We start from the raw sequence: 21,150 nt of genomic DNA, 5'->3' as shown, positions 1-21,150 counted from the left end.
AACGGCTGACAAAATTCTTTAATTTCTTTAAATATGAATAGCCTACTCATAAGGTTAACATGAGAAACTCCAAAGCCAGAGTCACTGGGGTGGAGCCTGAAAGGATTTCTGGGTTAAGAACGTCTATATGCAATGTCAGCTATCGTCATACCAAATTTCAACCTAGTCGGTTTAGTATTTTTCACGTTTACTTGTCACAAACATCAATCCATGCATCCATCAATCTATGCATCCATCCATACATGCATACATCCAAATTTTCTCACTTATAATATTAGTAGGATAAGTAAACTGTTGTAATATTGCTTGTTTATGTATAGATTTTTATCAAACTTGGCAAATGTATTTATTTCATACTAAGTTAATAATATTTTCCTAAAAATCACATTTCGTTAACCTCCCTGTAGGCAGCAAACCTAGGTACTTGTTAAACCTGATGTTATTGAATTAGATTTAATTAAAAATAAAGTCACAGAAATGGAAATTTGCTTTGGCTGTAGGCTTGCTGCGGTGGGGGGTATTATGGAATTGTAATTGATGTAGAAAGAAGACTTTGTGGTTGTACATGATTAACTCTAATTTATATAAGATACTAAATAAATCAATCCCGTTGGTCACAGTAGCGCCGGTCGCTTGTTATTTGAACAGCTACTGCAAACCAGATCTACTATTCATATTTTTGCTAGCAACTATACCCGTGCCTTGCAACGGGATCAGTATGCAAAAGAGACAATGTTGGTTCTTTGAAAATTCCAAATTTCACTCCTACCATTTAATTTAGAAACAAAATGTAACTGTATTACTTAACTTGATAATAGTACGTTTTTGTTAACTCATACTGTGAATACTTATTTAGGCTACCTACGGTACAAAACCAATGATAGATTTTAAGGTATAATAAAAGAATGTGTTTAATATGGTTTGTACTATAAACGAAAAGCTATCACAATAGATCCAAACCGAAAGATAGAAAAAATTACAAAAATATAAATAAATATGGGAAATAGGGTAATTTTCTAACATAGTGAAATTGTAATAAGGCAAATGGAAGTTCGCTCAGTCTAAAGATTTGCTGCGGCGCGGGGATTATATTACTGTTGACACAAAAAAAAAATAAAAATAAACCTCATAAAACTCAGGATAAGTGCCTACGCCTAGGTCGATGCGGAAATGATTATATATCGAATCTTAATTATTTCATATATACATGAATGATTTCTTTTATAACGAATTATTTACTGTAAAATATTATTACAGCATTTTGCAAATATTAGAACAGACTCAGTATAATAGATCATAAACATAAACAAATGAAGTAACTGAAAGAATCATATACTAATGAAATTACATTAACTTGGTTTGTCAGCTCCATTTAATGGTGTTAGGCTAAATAATGTTTGGGCTAGTGACATCATATTTTAAATTTATAATCCTTACCCTCTCTGTTCTAATATTCGTGCAGTATTTAATATGTTTGAACCAGCTGTTTGTGAAATCAAAATTCATTTGACAGTTATTTCTGTTTGTTTACATTTTTAAACATTGTTTGTAGGCTTGTTCTTTGTTACCATAGATACCATCAATCAATATTTACTTTGAAATCTCTCACCTCAAATTTTTGAAAGCCCACGGGGCAGAGCCCTAGGACAATATCGAAGCGGGAATAGTTCTATATGTATCCTCGGAGCTGTAGCTTCATTTGTGTGCAATTTGAGCCCAGTCGGTTCAGTAGTTTTTGAGATTATCTCATACAAACACACACACACACACACACAGACACCACCTCTTCTTTATAATAGTACTAGTGGCTTGTAGGGGCAATAGCCCCTATATACAGTGTATGTAATATATTCTAATAATTATTTTGTACAAATTATTTGTCTCATGGGTTACCGTACCCTACCTTGAATTATCGTTTAAATTTTTTGTATATTATAATAATGTATAACAGTTATCACATACCTGCATAATTAATTTTTATGTCTGCTCTGTTTAGGATAAAAATTCAAAAGGACTCTTCATGTGGTGGGTTTGTAACATAAATTTTCTAATCATAATACAGCAAAAGAACATTTTCAATAATCTTCACTATTAATTAAATATATATACATTTTTTTTTTTTATATAGACAAATTCACTTAGAAAAACACAACACATAGAGATAATGTCATCTTCCAAATTGTAAAATACTAATTCTGTAACAAAATCTCTCTGAAAACAACATTTGTTGTGTAGTATCCATTTTGGTCTATTCCTTGGTCTTTATTTGTTTCTATTTCTATTTTAACGTCATCTGGCCGCTTTACCCGGCTAAAAGCAACATAAAGTTGACCATGGGTAAACACTGTTTTTTTTCAAATAAATTCCAACTTTTGGGAAGGTTTGGCCTTGCGCTTTATATATAGTAATGGTGAAAGATAATCGCAATGGGAATTGAATCCTTTGTAAATTTAAAGGGCATATTAGGATCTGTAGATATTAGTTTTATTTTTGGCATGAAAAATATGTTCCCTTTCCCTACTCCAGTAATTACTACTAACTTTACACTTTTTTCAGACATACCCAACACAACCAATCGTACTACATTAACTAATCCAGACCCTATTTCTTATGAGCATCACTATTGAACCAACTTTTAAAACTAATTTGTGTAGTGGCATTCCAGATGGTGTAATTGAATTTATAAACTCAATTGGTATGTTCAACCTCTCTGTAGGGTCTTCTGAAACTACTTCATAATTACTGTAGTAGATTTTTAATACTTCTTCATTTAAATTATCACAATGTTCATTTAAAGGACATACAATTATTTGATTGGAGTAGTTTTGAATATTTTCTGGATTTATTGAGTTGCCATAAACAATTGCACAATCAGAGAGAACAAAGTTATCTGGAATGTCAATTGCCGGTGTTGCCCTATTGCTCTCTAAGATTCCATTACCTAATATAAGCGTAGAAGCCAATCACAAAATGCTGTTTCATTTTCATTTGCACGCATGTTTACTTTCAAATGCACTATAGTTACATACAATACATATATTACATACTACCTTTAACACTATTAATACAACTTTTGTAGCCAATAGTCAATGATATTACCATATGCTTTAAATAAATCTAAACCACATGTTTTATAGTAAACAAAGCAGACATGACTTAGATTCCCATGTTATTTAAATGTGAATTATTTGATTCCGTAACAACCGTTTGGTGCATAATTAAGAAAAATGAATATTTTTCCCCAAAATTTCATGCAGAGACCTTTAAAATGAGACCTCTCCCAGCTTTCTACGTCCTCCCGTTTGCTCACAATTTCATTGTAAAATTTTGGGCTTACGGAATTAGATATATAGATTTTCCCCAAAATTTCATGCAGAGACCTTTAAAATGAGACCTCTCCCAGCTTTCTACGTCCTCCCGTTTGCTCACAATTTCATTGTAAAATTTTGGGCTTACGGAATTAGATATATAGATATAGATATAGATAGATATAGATGGATAGATAGATAGATAGATAGATAGATAGATAGATAGATATATAGATAGATAGATAGATATTATTGTAGTTCTTTCTTAATACAAAAGTGTTTCAATGTTATAATCTCTTCTTTTAATTAACTTATTTTGTGTTAGTATATTTATATAAGGCACAAGCCTTAACGGTATCATAGGCAGCTGTTAAATCTACAAAAGCTACACCCGTGATCTGTTTTCTCTCAAACCCATCCTCAATGAGTTGGGTCAGGTAAAACTTGGCCACAACAAGACTTGTTGTTTTATTATTTATTACCTATAATTATTGTTGTTTTGTTATTTATTACCTATAATTATTGTTATTTATTATTTACAATTAGTGTTATTTAATTGTGCTTGAATAATTTGCAACACTTAAATTGTTAATTATTTATATTTTAATATATGTATTTAGCAGATACCCAAATGGCGGCATGAGAGTATTTTTAATGCATGATGCTAGACTCAAAATATGTTATAATTTATTGTATTTATTTGTTCTAACTGACCGCACTACTTGAAAAGCGGCCAGTCAATTTCCAATACTGTAAATGCATGTAATAAGTTTGTTCTCAATGGAAATATATTCATTTATTAATTTATTCATTTATTCATTTATTCACTTGCCTGATCGAAAGCCTGCCTGTTGTGGAATGATCTTTTGTTCCAGAAAATCGCCGATTCGATTGAGTATCAGACGTTCTAATATGTGTGGCATAAGAGAGGAAAAAGGTCGAAACCTCGAAACTTCTTAGGATCATTTGGACCTTTCCCAGGTTTGAGCAGCGCAGCCACACGAGCTTTCTCCCATGCCTTTGGTATATGCATTTGGCTTACGCACATGTTCATGAGCCTCAACAACCATTGCATGGCATTTTTACCTGGGTTCTTTAGTTGTTCGACTCTGATCTCGTCAATACCTGGAGCTCTATTAGTCTTTAAGCTGGTAATGACTGCAGTTAGCTGGTGAATGGTTCTTCCAGGACACTTGCCACATCACGCACAACAGGCTCCCGGTATTTCTTTCCATAGGTTTTGCCATTTAAAAGAAGGTTGGTAGCGACTTGATCGGCAGTAACTGTTGTAAAGTTGTCTTTTGGTTTTGTCGCATCTCCATTTATGTTCTTGAGGAACTTCCAGGCCCGTCTGCTGTTCACCTGCATATCTAAACTCTCCACAAGATCACACCACTTAGTTTTGCGATTTTCGGCAATGACTGAAATAAGCTCTTCACCTGCTATAAGTGTGTCCTCAGCAAAGGGATAATTGTCAAAGACACCTTGGTATCGTTCTAGCAGTGGCTTTGACTCTGACTTCAGAGAGTCCTGCGATGTAATGGGTTCGACAGCCTCTAGGTATCATTTTTCTCGAGACCTGCTGGACAAGCTTAACGAAGGAGTCATACATATCAGGATGTGGAGGGATATTGGCGATTCCTCTGTCAATGATCTCCTTAAAACCCGTCCAGTTGGCCTTTTTGAAATTAAACCTGCGCCTTAGAGGGACAACTTCAGGTTTAACAACAGCACTAACGGTGCATACTATAGGTCTGTGTTGAGTTCGGGGAATCGGATCACCTACAGACTTTTCACACTGGGAGGCAATCCTGCTGCTCACAAAGATGTTGTCAGGGTTATATTGCATATCTGCAAATAAAACTCCCACACATACTATACATTTTCCCTAAGGAAATAAATGACCTAAATTGTGTTTACCTCAGATAACCTGTAAAAATAAGTGTGACTGTACTGATTCTTTGATTTAGAAAACAAATTGGAAACATTTTCAAAAAGCATTGGATTTTTGTTTACTTATTGTAATTTGTTGATAGTATTTTATTCTTTTTTCTTACATGTTCTGTACAAATCAAGTATGAACACATAACCAGGATAATCAGAGGGGAAATGATGAATCGTACGAAATTTTATAAACAGTTTTTTCTTTTTATTTTCTAATAAAAGGTGTGATGTGGTCTTGATGTTTGGTATGCAAGATTTCTAGCTTTTGGGTTCTTTCGCCACTGAGGAAAAGATTCGTCTTCCTGCCCACTTGAACATTTTATTTAATTTGGAAGGGGGTTTAGGAGGCGGTGGGTTATACTGTCTTAGGTTATACTGTCTTAGGTTATACGGTCTTAGCATGGCCCTAATAAATTCTGAAACACAAACAAATATTTTAAATTTGCATGAGAAGTAACTAAATAAATAAATCGCCTACTTAGGAAACTGTCATAATAATCTACTAGCCTTGCGTCACATTTTACTTCAAAATCCGTGATATATTTTATATATAGTTGAAAGCGATATATTGATATAAGGGTGAAAACAATTATTTCTCATCATTTCCCTATTATTTTCATTGCGTGCGCGATCTCTTCGAGGTATCTTAGAAAAATTACAAACACTAATGTAACATACTATGATAACACAAAATCTAACGTAAGTTATTTTCTTCTTTACATTTTATAGAAATAACATTAAAACATTTTACCTAACCCGCCATGTTAAACTTTCCTATCCCAAGTGTGATGTATACAACTTCTTTACTTCTCGAGAGATGTAAAGTTGAAAAAAAACTCACTCGGTGAGGTAATGAAACCCATTTAAATAACATTGAGTGATTAACTTAAAAAATATACCTTTATGGAGCCAACGACGTCCAATGCTAGAAATCAGCTGTGCGCTTGAACTTTATTGTTATGTTTTGAAGAATTTTCCTAACCTAGCTTTTGTTTGTAAATGAACGTTACCTTACTGTTAGAAGATGAGTGAAATGGATAATTAAAAATATTGTTCGTAGCCTTCTGTATATTGTCGGGTCAGGTAAAATCTTGTACGTTACACGTTACGCAAGAGCGTGTTTACATCACTTAGGTAAATTATGCCACTCACTTTCGCTCGTTGTACAACATTCACCTGCGTGATGTAAAAACGCTTCTACTACACTTGTAAGGTAAATAGCTATTACTTTCATATAACATTTTCGTATGGATTTAATAAACAAAATTTTATCATGGCCATATGTTTAGATGTAAACAAGTGTTTTTTTAACTTTATTTAATTTACAATCATTCAAAAGTTGAACAATAAGCAATTAATGATATAAATAAAAATACAACATTAATTTAAGAACATGAGCTGGTGATTGACAAAGAGAATTTCAAACAAACAAACAAAGACAGAGTTGAACAAACAAAGAGAATTTTGATAACACTTAGCCGTATCTGAATGGGAGGTCCAATATCGTATGTCGCTTCAGTCTGTTAATGGTGTTGTGATTGTCCAATAAATTCAGTGCAAGATGATTTGAACGATTTTCCAATTTAATAATGTATTTCTCACTAGGTTTTGTTAGTTCAAATTCGTTGACAATTTTGCGTGGCAATTTTGATTGATAGCGTTGAATAATTTCAATGTTTGAGGTACTAGCTGATCCCCAAAGCTGAATCCCATACGTCCAAATCTGTTTTATTGTAAAATTATCGGATTAAAAATCCATATTGTATAGGTCTATAATGGGACGAAAACAATGTTGGTCACACGACATTTGTTTATACGATGATTTTTTACATTAAAACTGCAAGAAGATTTGCTTTAAACGTGTAAACTAGCTGTTCTGAATTATACACAGTTTTAACTTGCTACTCGATTCTCGTACGTAGGACGGGCTAACACCTCGTATTAATATCATGAAAATTGTACATATGTAGGCATATGTTTATTTTTTAACGTCTCAAACAAATTAAAAACCATGAGCAATATGCTCGGCTCTCTGGTACTTTATTTTATATGAAAAGAAATTGTTTTGTGCATTGGAATAAGAAGGTTCGGCCTTTAACGGGACGAGTAGATTAACATTTTAACTTACAACTGGCGATCTAAAAGAAAATCTGAAAAGAAGTGCAGAACATTGATGTATGCAGCTGAGCTTTCATTAAACTAGGCTATATCAGTAATAGATTTATTCCTGGAGAATTATAGATGCCTACTCAGGCTCGATACCATGTGATGAGTTATTGTTTGCCCACTAATCAATCTATGTCCTAAACGAGGTTTTGGTTACGAACAAATGGTGTTAGTGGTTACCCTTTCCATAAAACTACTTAAATTGCACTTGGAAGCTTAAAAATATGCCATGAAATAAATTCTTATAAACTAAAAACTATTGAACACTTTTACCATCTTTGTTTAACTTCCCGTCGTTGTCCGAGTCTGCCTCCTCGATCAGTGTTTGGGCCAGTCCAGGAATATAATCTTCCGGAAAATATTTCTTCAAACCAGCATCTAATGCATCTTCATCAATTAGTTTGTCTTTGTTATGACCAACAAACAAGTAAAATGCTTCAACAATTCCTTGTTCGAATGTTTTCCAAGTAGTTCCAAAAACGTGGTTCATTAGCTTCGATACGTCGATCTTCATAGGTTCGATCCCGTTTCCTGTATGTAAAATTACAACACATGTATATCGACTGAGTATTTTCCTCGGTAAAATGTTCAGGACTTGTACTTGATTTTGTAGGTGACCATTGGCTTAAAATAATTATGGAGAAGTGTTCCAATGATAGACACAATAACCACCACAGAGTCAGTTTTACTCAGTTAAAGATTGCGACAATGTCTACGTTGAAGAGAATTGTAAATACCCCCCACCACAGCAAACCTGCAGCCTAAGCGAATTTAATTGACTGAATTGATATACAATTACAGTAAATATATTTAAATAACATTAGGTCAGACAAGTAGATAGGTTTGCTGCTACAAGGAGCCTAATAAAGTGTGTTTTTAGTAAAATATTATTAGCTTAGTATAAAATAAATAAATTTTCCAAGTTTGAGTGCAGGGGAAGAATCGTAAGTTTAAAATAAAAATAGGAGCACTTCGATAATTTTCCGGTGCTCGCTCAAGTTTTAAGTGACCGAACACAGTACCAACACCAAATAATTATTGGAACAAGGAATGGAAAATCACTATTGTTTTAAGCTGTGAACGATATTTTTCATCACTACTCAAAAATATACGTACTCACATACAGAATTACGAAAAAATTGTAAAATTAAAACTAATTGTAGGCTGTAGGCTACATAACAACTTAACCTTTTTGTAAGTTCAAGTTAAAAATTTTGTTTATTGTGCACTAAGTGCTTATAACGCACTATCCTATTTGAGTCAAGTTCGTTGGGTACTTGTTATTTCGATCTCGGAAGTGGCACCTCTACACCATATAGGCATGTAACTAATTTATACTTGAAGTTCTAGACCAGTGGTACAACCTCGAAAAATCTCCTTGCACTGTAATATACGTATAACCATTGAATAGGTTGAGTTTTAAATGAGTTCCCCCCCCTACTTTTTCTACATTTCTTAAGATATCAACTCCGGACCACGTTAGATCATTGTAGAGTAGTAAGTACTGGGTAAGTATTTTGACTGGGTAAACATTTTTGGCCGTCATCTTGGATCCGCCATATTGGATACAAAGTTTTTTTTTTAAATGTAAAGGTAGGGTTGTGACCCATTATTTCAAACTAGAATTTTACACTGATTACAATGCCGCAATTAGCTTTTAAAAATCTTGATCCGTTCTAAAGTTATAAGGACTTTTTATAACTTTATTTTTAGCTTATATTAACATTGTGCATTTACAAACTAAGACCTTAATCTCAAAATAGTGCTAGATGGTGGTAAGCATATACCACCATTCATTGTCGACCTATTTTCACTTGGTTATGACGGATGTAATTTTTTCGGCCGCCATCTTGGATCCGTTGAAATGTGACAAATTAATTTAAATATGAAGGTGGTGTTGTGATCCATTATTTTGAAATACCTTTTTATGTGGAACTCAATGCCACAATCGGGTTTTCATACGCATATTTGGTTTTTGAATTATTGAAATTATAAATAAGATAATTTTAATATTTCATCAAGAAAGCTTGATAACAAAAAACGGATTGCGGCATTGAGTTCAGCATAAAAATGTAGTTGAAAATGATGGGTCACAACACCACTTTCATATTTCAATTAATTGATCACATTTCAAAATGGCGGATCCAAGATGGCGACCAAAAAAATTACATCCGTCATAACCAAGTGAAAATAGGTCGACAATGAATGGTGGTGTATACTTATCTTTATCTAGCACTATTTTGAGATTATGGTCTTAGTTTGTAAATGCACAATGTTTAAATGGGCTAAAAATAAAGTTATCAAAAGTCCTTGTAACTTTAGAACGGATCAAGATTTTTTAAAACTGATTGCGGCATTGTAATCAGCGTAAAGTTCTAGTTTTGAATAATGGGTCACAACTCTACCTTTACATTTGAAAAATGAATGAATGAATATAGTTTATTCAAAAAAACATAGGCTACAAGCTGTGATTATAACTAAATAAAGTATAATAGGCAGAGACTAAAAAAACTTCCTATCCAATATGGCGGATCCAAGATGGCAGCCGAAAATTTACACCCAGTCAAAATGAAGTACTCACTACCCTACAATGATCTGACGTGGTCCGGAGTTGATATCTTAATAAATGTAGAAAAAAGTAGGGGGGGGGGAACTCATTTAAAACTCACCCTGTATAAACACTGTTATATAGTCACAATGCTATAGCCCTTTCTAAAATATGCTATGTCTAATTAGAAAATTTATCATGGGCCGCCATGACGGTTTTGCAAGAACGTAAATAACATAAAGGTAACATTAACACATGTTTGTACAGAGCAAAAGTAAAGTTACAATAAGATTAATACCATTGTATTGTGCTATAACAAGAATAACCAATTAGGCCTTTATCGATTAGTGAAATTAATGAGAAGATAAAAGCGACGTCCACCAAAAACCCTAGACATAATTTTACAAAAGGAAAAAACTCACTTGATGTACATTTATTTTGACTCCATTGTTAATCCTGAAGATTATAAACAAATTCAGTTAAATATGCCTATATGTAATGTTTCCAATAGTCAATTGTTTCAGTGAAATCAAATCAAATCAAAATCTGTTTTATTTCCAAAATTGTTTACAATATATATATACAAAATACGAAACAATAGTCCCGCATAGGCCGTAAAAGACCTGTGCGCGGGACGAGCTCTATTACAAATTTGAAATAATCTAAAAATTAAAACTAAATTAATCAAAATACTATTTACAACTAAGCTATGAGACAGCTACAGGAACAGTTAATGCTAATAGGTAGTCGAGTGAATGGAGTTGCAGTTACTGATGTCTGTACGCTAAATATTGTTTGGTGTACTTGTGTATTAATTATTGTTAGGTATTGTATACTGAACTGATAAGTGTCTCAGTCTGATCGAGCCCAATCTCAGACAGCCAACTTACCGAACGTTTATAAACTGGAAGAGATACCTGTAGATCTCTAATCTCTGATGGTATATTCCTATACAAAAAAATCGCAATATAAAAAGCATTGGTGAGGTTTGCAGACTTGAAAACTCGGGGTACCTGCATACCTACATTTACAGCTCCTCTTGTGGAATAGTTATGCGTGATTGGCGTCACTATCAAATCTTGATTGGAGTAGGTATATACAAGTAAAGTTTTGATAAAAAGTTGACGCACCGAAAGTAATTGAGTGTTTTTGAATAATAAATTTGTAGAGAAACGCCTGTTGAATTGAAAAGCTATTTTAAGAATTAGTTTTTGTATGGCAGAGAATATGTACAGCTAGTATAATTCTTACTATAGGTACTGTTTTACTTACATAATTTTTTAGCAATATACAGTTTCTTTACTAAATTTTAATCGAAACGGACAAAATAAATTAGATTTCGTCTACGGTTTGAAGTTGGAGAAGCCACCTATGTCAAATTGTCTGTAAAGTATGTAATCTATTCCTCTAATGAACTGAACAATTTGTATGATACCTTTCAATTCAACACTAAAAATGCCACTGACTGAAATCAACGCCTGTGATCGAAATATGTATGTAAAGATAAAGTGCAGCATTCCTTAGCACAAATCACTGTGACCTTACCTTTAGTGTCAGTCTGAATAATCATTGTTTTGGCTTCATCCTCACTGACTTGTTTGTTTACATTTTCTAAACATTTATTTAGCTCATCGTATGTTGTACTTCCAGTAGCTTTCTTGTCTAAACATTCCAATGTCGTAAAAATATCTTTTTTCTGCTCTTCAGTCATTCCCTTGAATTGAAAAACAAATATATGTATTGCCGAATTCTTTTGACAATTTAGTTAATTGATAAAATTGTTCAAGTATATTAATTTGCTTATTTAGAACTGTTTCGGAGGGAAACTAACCCTACCCTATATCTACCTTAGCCTCGTAGCTACGACAGCCTTTTTAATCTCCAGCTGATGATGTTGATTCCGAGGGTTTATTTGACAGCCTTGTTTTACTACTAATCATATAACGACCACGGTAATTAGAACAGAAACTTAATGGATCACAAACATAAAATAAACGGTATTAGCAGTCTAACACATACTTTTCCCATAAGCTTGTCGACCACCAAGAATATCATGCGTAAGCGGTAGAGTGGTGCGAGTAACTATGCTATTTTATGGGTGTACTCACACAAGTTTCAATTGTTTTCATGTCCTTCAAATACCATTTAGATCAAGAATTTCCCCAAAAAATATTACAATCAAAAAGGAAAAACGGCTTTATTACTAATGAGCTTAGAGAAGAAAGACACGAGCTTATTAATAAATTTGTCAGGAGAACAAAATATCCTCATCTATCAAAATTCATAAAAGGACAAATGCATTGGTATAAAAATGAGTGGAAAAAAATGAAGAAACTCTTATTATAAATAAAAAAATATCAAACTCCACTAATATAAAAAAAACTGTATGGGAAATAATAATCTCTGAAATAGGTAATAAAAAGCCCAAAATAATGGAAAACATCTCATTGGATATTGAAGGCCCGGAAAAGCATCAACCCAAAAGAGGCCTGTAATGTGATTATTAATTTATCAAGGTTGCTCAAGAAGTTAGTAGCAATGGTCATGATAATTCGGATGTAGGAAATAATGTAAGATGCTTTAGATTTAGACACACGTTTCAAGAAGAGGTGGAAAATTTAAGTTAGTTAGTTCTTTCTCAAACAAATTATTAAGTGGGTATGACGATATTCCAATTTTAATAGCAGCAAAATTAGAACTTAGTTAAGTTTTAGCGCATCTGATAAACTCTTCTTTTGTACCTTGAATTTTTCCTAATCAGCTAAAAATCTCAAAGTCATACCCATTCATAAAAGAATTATACAAAAGATCCTTCAAATTTTCGCCCCATAGCTTTACTGCCGGTAGTCTCCAAAATGTTTGAAAATGTTATATAATACCTTTATGGAATACAGATTTGGAAAAGTACGATCTTATAGATAGAGTTCGGCTTTCGTTCCAACAAATCAGTTACTACTGCTGCTGTGGACTTTATTGAATCTATTATTGAATCAGTTGATAAAGGGTAAGTTTGTGTAGGAATTTTCATGGATTAGTCAAAAGCATTTGACACTGTTCATCAACCCTACAATCTTGCAGAAACTAAAGTCATTATATTGAACTTATGTTGTCATTATATTAGGTCTAGAAATAACCCCCGCCCGATCACGTAGTGTCCCGTTACCGTTATAGTGTTACCCTTCGTTGTAAACCCTAAATGTTCGTTTATATGTTCGTGTATGTGTGCTTGTTAAATGTATTTATTTATTATGAATTGACGACCTTCAAATGAAGCAAGAAGACATCTGTACTGGCCCGACGATGACTCCTTTGTGAGTCGAAACCGGTTGCATTTTAGCAACACGTTGATCACATAAATGCAGGTATTTACACCAATTATTTAGGAATTTAAAGTCACTTAGTGTACATATAGCTGCATTGAAGTGAGTCATACCTCTCAGGAAGATTTCAATAAGTTGAATTAAGTCATACGGAGTTTAATAAATTGACTAGAGGAAAATCAAATTTAAAATTAGTAACACATGGTGTGCCCCAGGGATCTGTGTTAGGCCCACTCCTCTTTACCTGCTATGTCAAAAATATTACCCAAACTTTTAAAAAAATACCACGAGATTTTTTACTGTTTTTGTTTTTGTTTAAGTTGGCAACACTTAAATATATTACGACTACGATCACGTTTCCCATTTCGTTCAATGTTTGGATTTAACCTAACCTAAGAACGTGTTGTACAGTGTTTGAAAGCCTTATTATTTATATGCTTTATAGTATCTGTAGGAAAAATGTAATGAGTAACGCGAGCTAAACTACCTTTGCTAAACTCGAGAAACTTTCCATACTAGCCTGTGGCTTGTGCGCAAGCATTTCTCTCGTGTGCACCTCAGTGCCACTTCGCCCACTAGTTACACAAATAACTATAGTATAATAATAGGTAAAACTATAATTAGAAAAAAAAAACTCCCGATAAAAATAAAAGCACCGGTAGTTGTGAAGTAAATCATCGTTTTTCAGTGCATGTATGATAAATAAATGTATGATGTACATGCAAAGTACACATAAATAATAAAAGTGCTTGTGTGTGCCAGGAGTGCTTCAACGTCTAACCTCTCTAACGCAGAAGAAAGTTGCTTCGCCTGTTTACAGGTTTGCGAGAAAAAATATTTAATCTAATTAATGAAAATATCTTTAGCTTAGTCTGTTGTATACCTTAGCATCACTCGTTTCCAAGTCCAGTATAACCTAAAATCCCAGAAGACAGGTTAAAATTACCATGATAGTAGCATAGACACGAAAACATAAATACTTTGCTGTCTAACACACATAACAAGTTATCACTTAAAATTATACATACAGGGAGGTAGAAAAAAAGGAAACCCAAAAATAAATGATAAAATAATATTTCTCAAAAAACCAAACACGATTTTGAATCTGTGCTGTGGCATGACTATCGTAGTCGTAGCCTTCGTGAAAACTGTTCAGTGTGAAGTACTTTGTTCATCAAGTAAAAATTGAATTTTTTATTTTGAAAGAAATAATATTTAAATAACTAATTAATAACAAACAAAATTTCACTTGGGTGACCAGAAAGACAGAATTGTAGCACAGATAGAACTAGCAAACATAATCAAAGTCTGTACAGTAAAAGAATAGACTAGAACAAATTAAAAAACTGGAAGTAATTAAGTGGAATTACTAGTTTTATGATATTTAAGAAACACTTTTAAATGGCCGTCATTTTCAATTGGTAGGCCTACACATCACAAATTCGAACTTTAGTGTACACATGTGTATAACAAATTAACTTACAAATCATAATACTTTAAATCAAATCATTATTTAACTGCATAAGAACTTATGTATTACATTTACACTCAGTCACTTAAGAGGTTAAAAATCTATGAATACATTTTTTTAAATCACGTACCAACAGACATACCAAACTACAGGCATCACACAACACAGACAATCAGGCATTTTAGACCCTTATAAGGGGTTTCTCTTGTTTTCACCCAGGGAACTAATACACAAAATCTTCCATGGAGTTTGTATAAACCCTGTATATGTTTATATGCATTTATAAACATTATAACGAATAGTGTTTCTAGACTCTGGTAAAAATGGAAAAATTAACTTATCAACTTTACTGTCAGTGATGTTTGCTACTAAAACTGGGCAAATACTTGGTGTGAATACCAAACCATCGTAATATTGAATGAATTAATCGTATAGTACTTACAATAAAGAAAATCGTGGTTATAACTTTCATGATGAGTTGGCAGCGATGTGAGCCTAGAAGCAGCTTGCTGGTACATATGGCAACAATTATTCTCGATGGCGCACACGGGTAAATTATTTTTGGTATACAAATTGATGGATGAGGATTGATTGACAGTTCAAATGTCAAACGTTTGATAGTTGAAAATTTTGTTGGTAGTTTTATCTTTATAGTTATAGTTAATTTATAGTTAGTTAGTTTATAGTTATAGTTTTACAGTTTTATAGTTTCTTAAATAACTCCCATGTGTCTTTCCAAGTAAACGATAGTACTTAAATTTTAAAATATCTATATTTACAAGCCTTTAGGCTAAAGAAAAAAAATAGTCGACAAATACTTTGGAACAAAAACGCCAATTACAAATACAAAGCAGTTGTCTGCTTGCAGTATTGAGCGGAGCTAGCATATTGATCCAATACTTTTCCAAGGTCAATGCTACATCTAGTTAACGTAAATAGGGTGTCTCATTACAGTATCCAAAGTCAATTGTACATCAACTGGATGTTCAGGCTACTTTCAGTATCCAAAGTTAATGCTTTATCTGTTTATCGTAAATGAGATCTCTACTTGCAGTATCCAAAGTCAATTGTACGTCAGCTGGATGTTCAGGCTACTTTCAGTATTTAAAGTCAATGCTTTATCTATTTATCGTAAATGAGATCTCTACTTGCAGTATTTAAAGTCAATGGGACATCTGGTTCGCATAAATGAGAAATCTACTTACAGTTTCCAAAGTCAATGCTATATTTGGTTCACATTAATGGAATGCCTATTTGCAGTATCCAAAGTCAATGGTATGTTTCCACATACAGTAAATGGAGTAGCTATTTGCATCTGGAGTCAGTGGTGCGTTAGCCTAATTCCGGCAACCCTAATTAAATTATTTATTTTGTAGTAAATTAACTCAACTATATTAATCCGAATCCGATTGTTTTGCCTTTTTTCTTTATTTGTAACTAGCCGCTATACCCGTGCCTTGCAACGGGGTCAAGATGCAGAAGATACAATTTTGGTTCATTGAAAATAATGGCAAGCAGCTTGAGAAGGCCAAATAGAACAAATTATTATGTCCCCCTAGATCTACTGTATGTAGAGAGTCTTTTGTTAGTTTACTATTAGTGACTGTCCACATAAACAAAACTGTAAAAAATCCATCCATTCCATGTATCACAGCTTTTTTTCTGCTTGATACAAATTAGCTCTTGTCATAAATTTAAACAATTAAAAGTGCTGCACCCTGTTGGTAAACCTATTAATTTTTTATTGCTATTGAACATCACATAATCAAATTGTTTAGTTGAAACAGCTGTTAAAATTCCTTAATTCCATTTAAATATTAAGTACTCATAAGGTTAACATGGGGAAACTCCAGAGCCACTGGTCCATTTGGACGGATCACAAAATTGATGGTGTAACCGATTCCATGAAATTCTACATTTATGTACCAAGTTTCGTGGCCATCGGTCCAGCGGTGTCTGAGATTATCACTGCCAAATATACAAACATACTAACAAACCAACAATCTCTTATTTTATGGTGCTACTTATGATCATTATTTTGTTGACTAACATATGTTACTACTCTTTTGTTTACCTGTGTATAGTTATCTTGCAAATAATGTCATGGGAACCAATAAATAAACCCATTAGGCCCATGTTACATTTCTAAACATTTAAGTTCACGTAGAGAAAAGCCCTTTAGTCTGATTTGTACCATTTCAGATTTATACCTTTCCATGGTTGGTTACTATGACTGTGCTAAATTTCATGCGGATAACATTACGTTCGAGAGGAGTATTTGTAAAACAAAAGCAGGAGTATAGTATAAGTGCTCCGCTCGCTTCGCTCAATAAATAGTTAGATACCTAATTTTTCGCGTTGTAGTCGTCAAAATCCAAAAGGCATACCGTACTGGAAGATAAAGGAAGTATTATGAGGTATTTGGATGTAGAACACTTGCTTGAAAACAATGATTTTCATAATTAATTATGTTAAATGTACAAAATTTAAGAAATAAAACTCATAAGATATGGTGACAACTATTTGTGCAATTCCCTCAAAGCAAGCAAGACTTTAAAAAGTTACATCTGCTAATCGTATGGATCCATGCAGGATTATTTCTGCATGAACTGCAAAAGGATTGAGAAAATGTCGATTGGTTCAAGGTCAGGTTCAACCAGAACTGTGGGTTTACCAGATGACATTAGCGAGCAAACACAGCAAAAAATACCGATACAAATGATATATATGTAATGTCCACATCTTTACTAATGAAACTTGTTATAGATGTTCATAGTTCTGAGCGAAACTGATAAGTTACATTATGAAATAGTTATATTTTGTATCACCGGTATATCTATAAACATTTTATTTACTTATTGATTTATTGAAAACCATAAAACTTGAACGCTCTGCTCAACTAGCTTTCACTGCTATGACAGCAATCCTAGTATAATTTTAATATTTAAATTAATATAATAGTACTTACAATAAAGAAACTCAGAGTTATAAGTTTCATGGCGAGGTTGCAATGATATGAGTAACCCAGCGTTCTAGTACATATTTCAACGATTAGTATCGATGGTGCACACGAGTAAATTACATTTAATTACAACATCTAGATAGTTTGAAAACATGTTTTCGCCATACTGCAGTACAAACAACCGCTTTTGCATGCGTTGCGGGTCTTAAGTATAATTTTTATTTACTCTCTATGGAGTAAAAATCATATTTAGCCCCCAGGGAGTAAAATCAGCTGTTGTAAATAGTTGCAAAGTTGTAAATTTCGATTGTGGCTATCGTATCGATTGATATTATTTATCAATTGATTTATTAGGCAAGGTTTTAGCCTATTGTTGTCGATCGCTCGACATATCGATGGTATAATGTGCTGTAACACAATCGTATCAAACGAAATGATTGAATCACTTACTAAACAGATGCTTATTTGCATTAGCAGAATTGAAGGAAATCGTTTTGCGAGGTTATCTTTACGTATAAACATTATTTCGTTTTCTAGCTCTTAGTTTGTTAATTAATGATGCAATACAGACAAAAAATATAGTTCACCACACGGGCAGAAAGTGTCTTTTTAACCCTCGCTCATTTTCTGACCTCGGCTTCGCCTCGATCTTAAAACTTAACCTTGGGTCAAAATGAGCCACTTTAGCCCCCGGTGATGAAATATACTATGAATGGTAATTTTTATTTTAATAAAACACTGTCTCTTGAACAAGTAAACAATATTTCTTTAATTTAAAGTATATTTATTTACAAACCTATAGGCTAGGCTATATAAACAAAAGTATAAAAAAATATTTGGAACAGACACAGTTAAATACAAGTGAATGAATCTTCAACTATACCTACTATCTACATACCTAATTGCTTGCGTTGTTAATAAGGCATATCTAGATTAATAAATATGATAAAACGTAAAAAAAGATTTATTAAGAACAGCTTTATCAAGTATTCCTCTCAATATTATACTCAATACGTTTCGTTATATTCCAGCTCTGTTAAATAATTCATTTTTGGAAACAAGGGTGGGCATCCAACCACTATGGACAGGTTGTTGTTAAGTTTACATTAAATGAATTTTATATTTTTAATTTACTTTTACTCATAGTTGAATGAGAGTTGATTGATGTTTTACAGACTTAACTAAAAAAAAACAGCTTTTTAGCGAATTTCCCATATAGGGAATAAGCTATTACCGTAGTACTCATGGTAAGACCTGGACGCGGGACCGATTTTTTTATTCGTTTTGAGGTCCCTAGAGGCCAAAAACACCATCCGTTCAAATTTATATATATATGTGTCCGTCAGCACGATAACTCGAGCAAAAATGATCCGATTTGGATGAAATTTGGTACAAACGTGTAAACGTACGTTTATTCGAACGAGTTCGCGATCCAGCATGATCGGACCATGGGAACGGGGGTTTACGGGGGGTTTTATGGGGTAAAAATAGGTTTTTCCTATTTTTGACCCAAAAAACATAAAATTTAGCAATTTCTTTCCAAACCATTTTGTAGAGCTTAAAAAAAAAAATAATTTAGTATATTGAAGCGTTATTATGCGCCTAATAGTTACGGAGAAAATTCCAAAAAATTGTAAATTTAAAATTCCCATGTTATTCTTAAGGAGAATAAGTAAACTGTTGTAGTTTGCTTGTTTGTGAACATATTTTGATCAAATTTGGAAAATGTTTTTATTTCTCACTACCTATTCACATTTTACAAAAAAAAAAAAGTTTTGCCCTCCCTGATGCAGCAAACCTAAGTACTTGTTAAACGAATTCTATTTAAATCAAGAATAAATGTTATATTTTTAAGTAGACATTTCAGTGTAAATCCAATCAGTCAAATGGAAATTCGCTTAGTCTGCAGGTTTGCTGCGGCGGGGGTATTTATTGATGTTATATTAATCCAGTGGTTTACGCAAAAGATAAAAACCAAAACTGGTGTATTTACAGAAATCAGAAATTTATGTTAGGAAACTGTTTTGGGGGCTTTATTAAAAACAGTAAATTTGTATTATATAACTGACTCCGACTTTGAAATGCAAATAGGATATTTAGTATCCTCCATAGTTGGCTAATTAAATTACATCTGAAATCCTAATTAAAATATAGTACTCATTTAATGAGTTAATCCTCCCAATCTCTGGCTTTTGCTAAGTGAATGAATATCAATAATCCATTAAAATTGTAATCCGTAATACAAGTTGCATACTGATTTTCACTATCTATAACCATCTATAACTCTACATTTAACAAAACTCGGTTGAAGTTCAAAATATCTGAATGACGATTTATAAATAAATCGCAAGTGAAATGCGAATGATGAAATCGTCTACAGGGGTTTCATTTTAACTAGAGGTCGTCCAGTGGTCGAAAACTCGACCAAAAATATGTAATGTACATACTTCTCTATTTTCACCCTTTGGAATTACTTCCATTTGTTTTGATTTTCTGTTTATATTGAGTTGTTTTTTCGTCACCAGCATGGCAACCCATAAGACCCATGAAATAAGAATAAGAATAAGAATAAGAATCGTTTATTGCCATAATAATACAGAAATATACAGGGCAAAAGTCACTAAAACCAAACAAATAAAATCAGACCCATAAAAATAAAGATACAAACTTCAAGAGATACATACTATTTACATTTTAAAAACGAAGAAACACTGTAAAATTCCTTATCCACTAAATCAATAGATAACATTGAACTTAACATTGACCTCTGTTTGTTTCAAATTTAAAATTCATTTTTTGTGCTTAATTTTGAGCCTATTTTAGTTTATAAAGGGATAAAGACATGTTGAGGAGGTGTAGGTGGAAGTGTAGCTGGAGGTATAGGTATAGGTGTAGGTGGAGGTTTACCGCACTGCTATTCCCGCACCACTCCAGTCCACGTTCAGTCTGTCTCCACCTGCGTGACGTTCTAACTGGACATTGTTAGTTTTTCTGTAAACAATGTTTCCGACAGTAGTGATGACAGTGATGAGATGCCGCCAGCAAGTAAGTGGTGGTTTACGAGTACCTTAACTAATCGAGGGTTTAGTGCTCCAATAATCAAGTAAGTAGCCTACGGCAGAGACTGGGTGAATATCATCACTTGTTTCATGAACTTAAATCGACCCAGAAAAATTTCATCAGTACTTGAGAAGGGAGCGTTTCATAAACTCCAAATTTCACAAACTCCAACGCTTAAAATATTAAATAAACAGAGCGGTTCATAACCTCCAAATTTCATAAGCTCCAAATCTATAACATTCAAATAATCACTGTTTCACAATGTCCAAGTTTCACAAACTCCAAGGTTTAAATATTAGCGGTTCATAATGTCCAAATTTCATAACCTCCAACGGTACAGTCTGGGCCAGAAGTCTCTCTAGTGGTTGCCA

The 21,150-nt window shown here is 33.1% G+C and overlaps 1 protein-coding gene across 2 annotated transcripts; it reads right to left on the bottom strand.

Annotated features, from left to right (window-relative positions):
- Positions 1 to 5,433: 5,433 nt before the first annotated feature.
- On the bottom strand, positions 5,434 to 17,813 carry LOC128992539 (centrin-2-like). Of its 2 annotated transcripts, XM_054416163.1 has the most exons (5): positions 17,726 to 17,813; positions 14,170 to 14,202; positions 11,512 to 11,680; positions 7,692 to 7,949; positions 5,434 to 5,668 (listed from the first exon to the last, which is right to left on the bottom strand). In XM_054416163.1, the coding sequence occupies exons 1-5, from the start codon at positions 17,753 to 17,755 to the stop codon at positions 5,511 to 5,513; spliced, it is 648 nt and encodes a 215-aa protein (XP_054272138.1). In that variant the 5' UTR covers positions 17,756 to 17,813; the 3' UTR covers positions 5,434 to 5,510. The 2 variants fall into 2 exon arrangements, with proteins under 2 accessions (XP_054272138.1, XP_054272139.1); XM_054416164.1 differs by lacking the exon at positions 14,170 to 14,202 and having other exon boundaries at positions 17,726 to 17,805.
- Between the last annotated feature and the right edge of the window lie 3,337 nt (positions 17,814 to 21,150).

Source organism: Macrosteles quadrilineatus, unplaced genomic scaffold (genome assembly GCF_028750875.1).
Source record: "Macrosteles quadrilineatus isolate MER2022 unplaced genomic scaffold, UCM_ALF_1.0 Scaffold_4__1_contigs__length_99947679, whole genome shotgun sequence".
NCBI lineage: Eukaryota > Metazoa > Arthropoda > Insecta > Hemiptera > Cicadellidae > Macrosteles > Macrosteles quadrilineatus.
This window is presented reverse-complemented; position numbering and strand designations above follow the sequence as displayed.

Coding starts and splice junctions, on each gene's coding strand:
- LOC128992539 (XM_054416163.1), bottom strand. CDS start 17,755: ATGAAACTTATAACTCTGAGTTTCTTTATT. Junction 7,950..11,511: donor TATTCAGACTGACACTAAAG/GTAAGGTCACAG, acceptor TTTTACATACAG/GAAACGGGATCGAACCTATG. Junction 5,669..7,691: donor CGGGAAGTTAAACAAAGATG/GTAAAAGTGTTC, acceptor TTTGTGTTTCAG/AATTTATTAGGGCCATGCTA.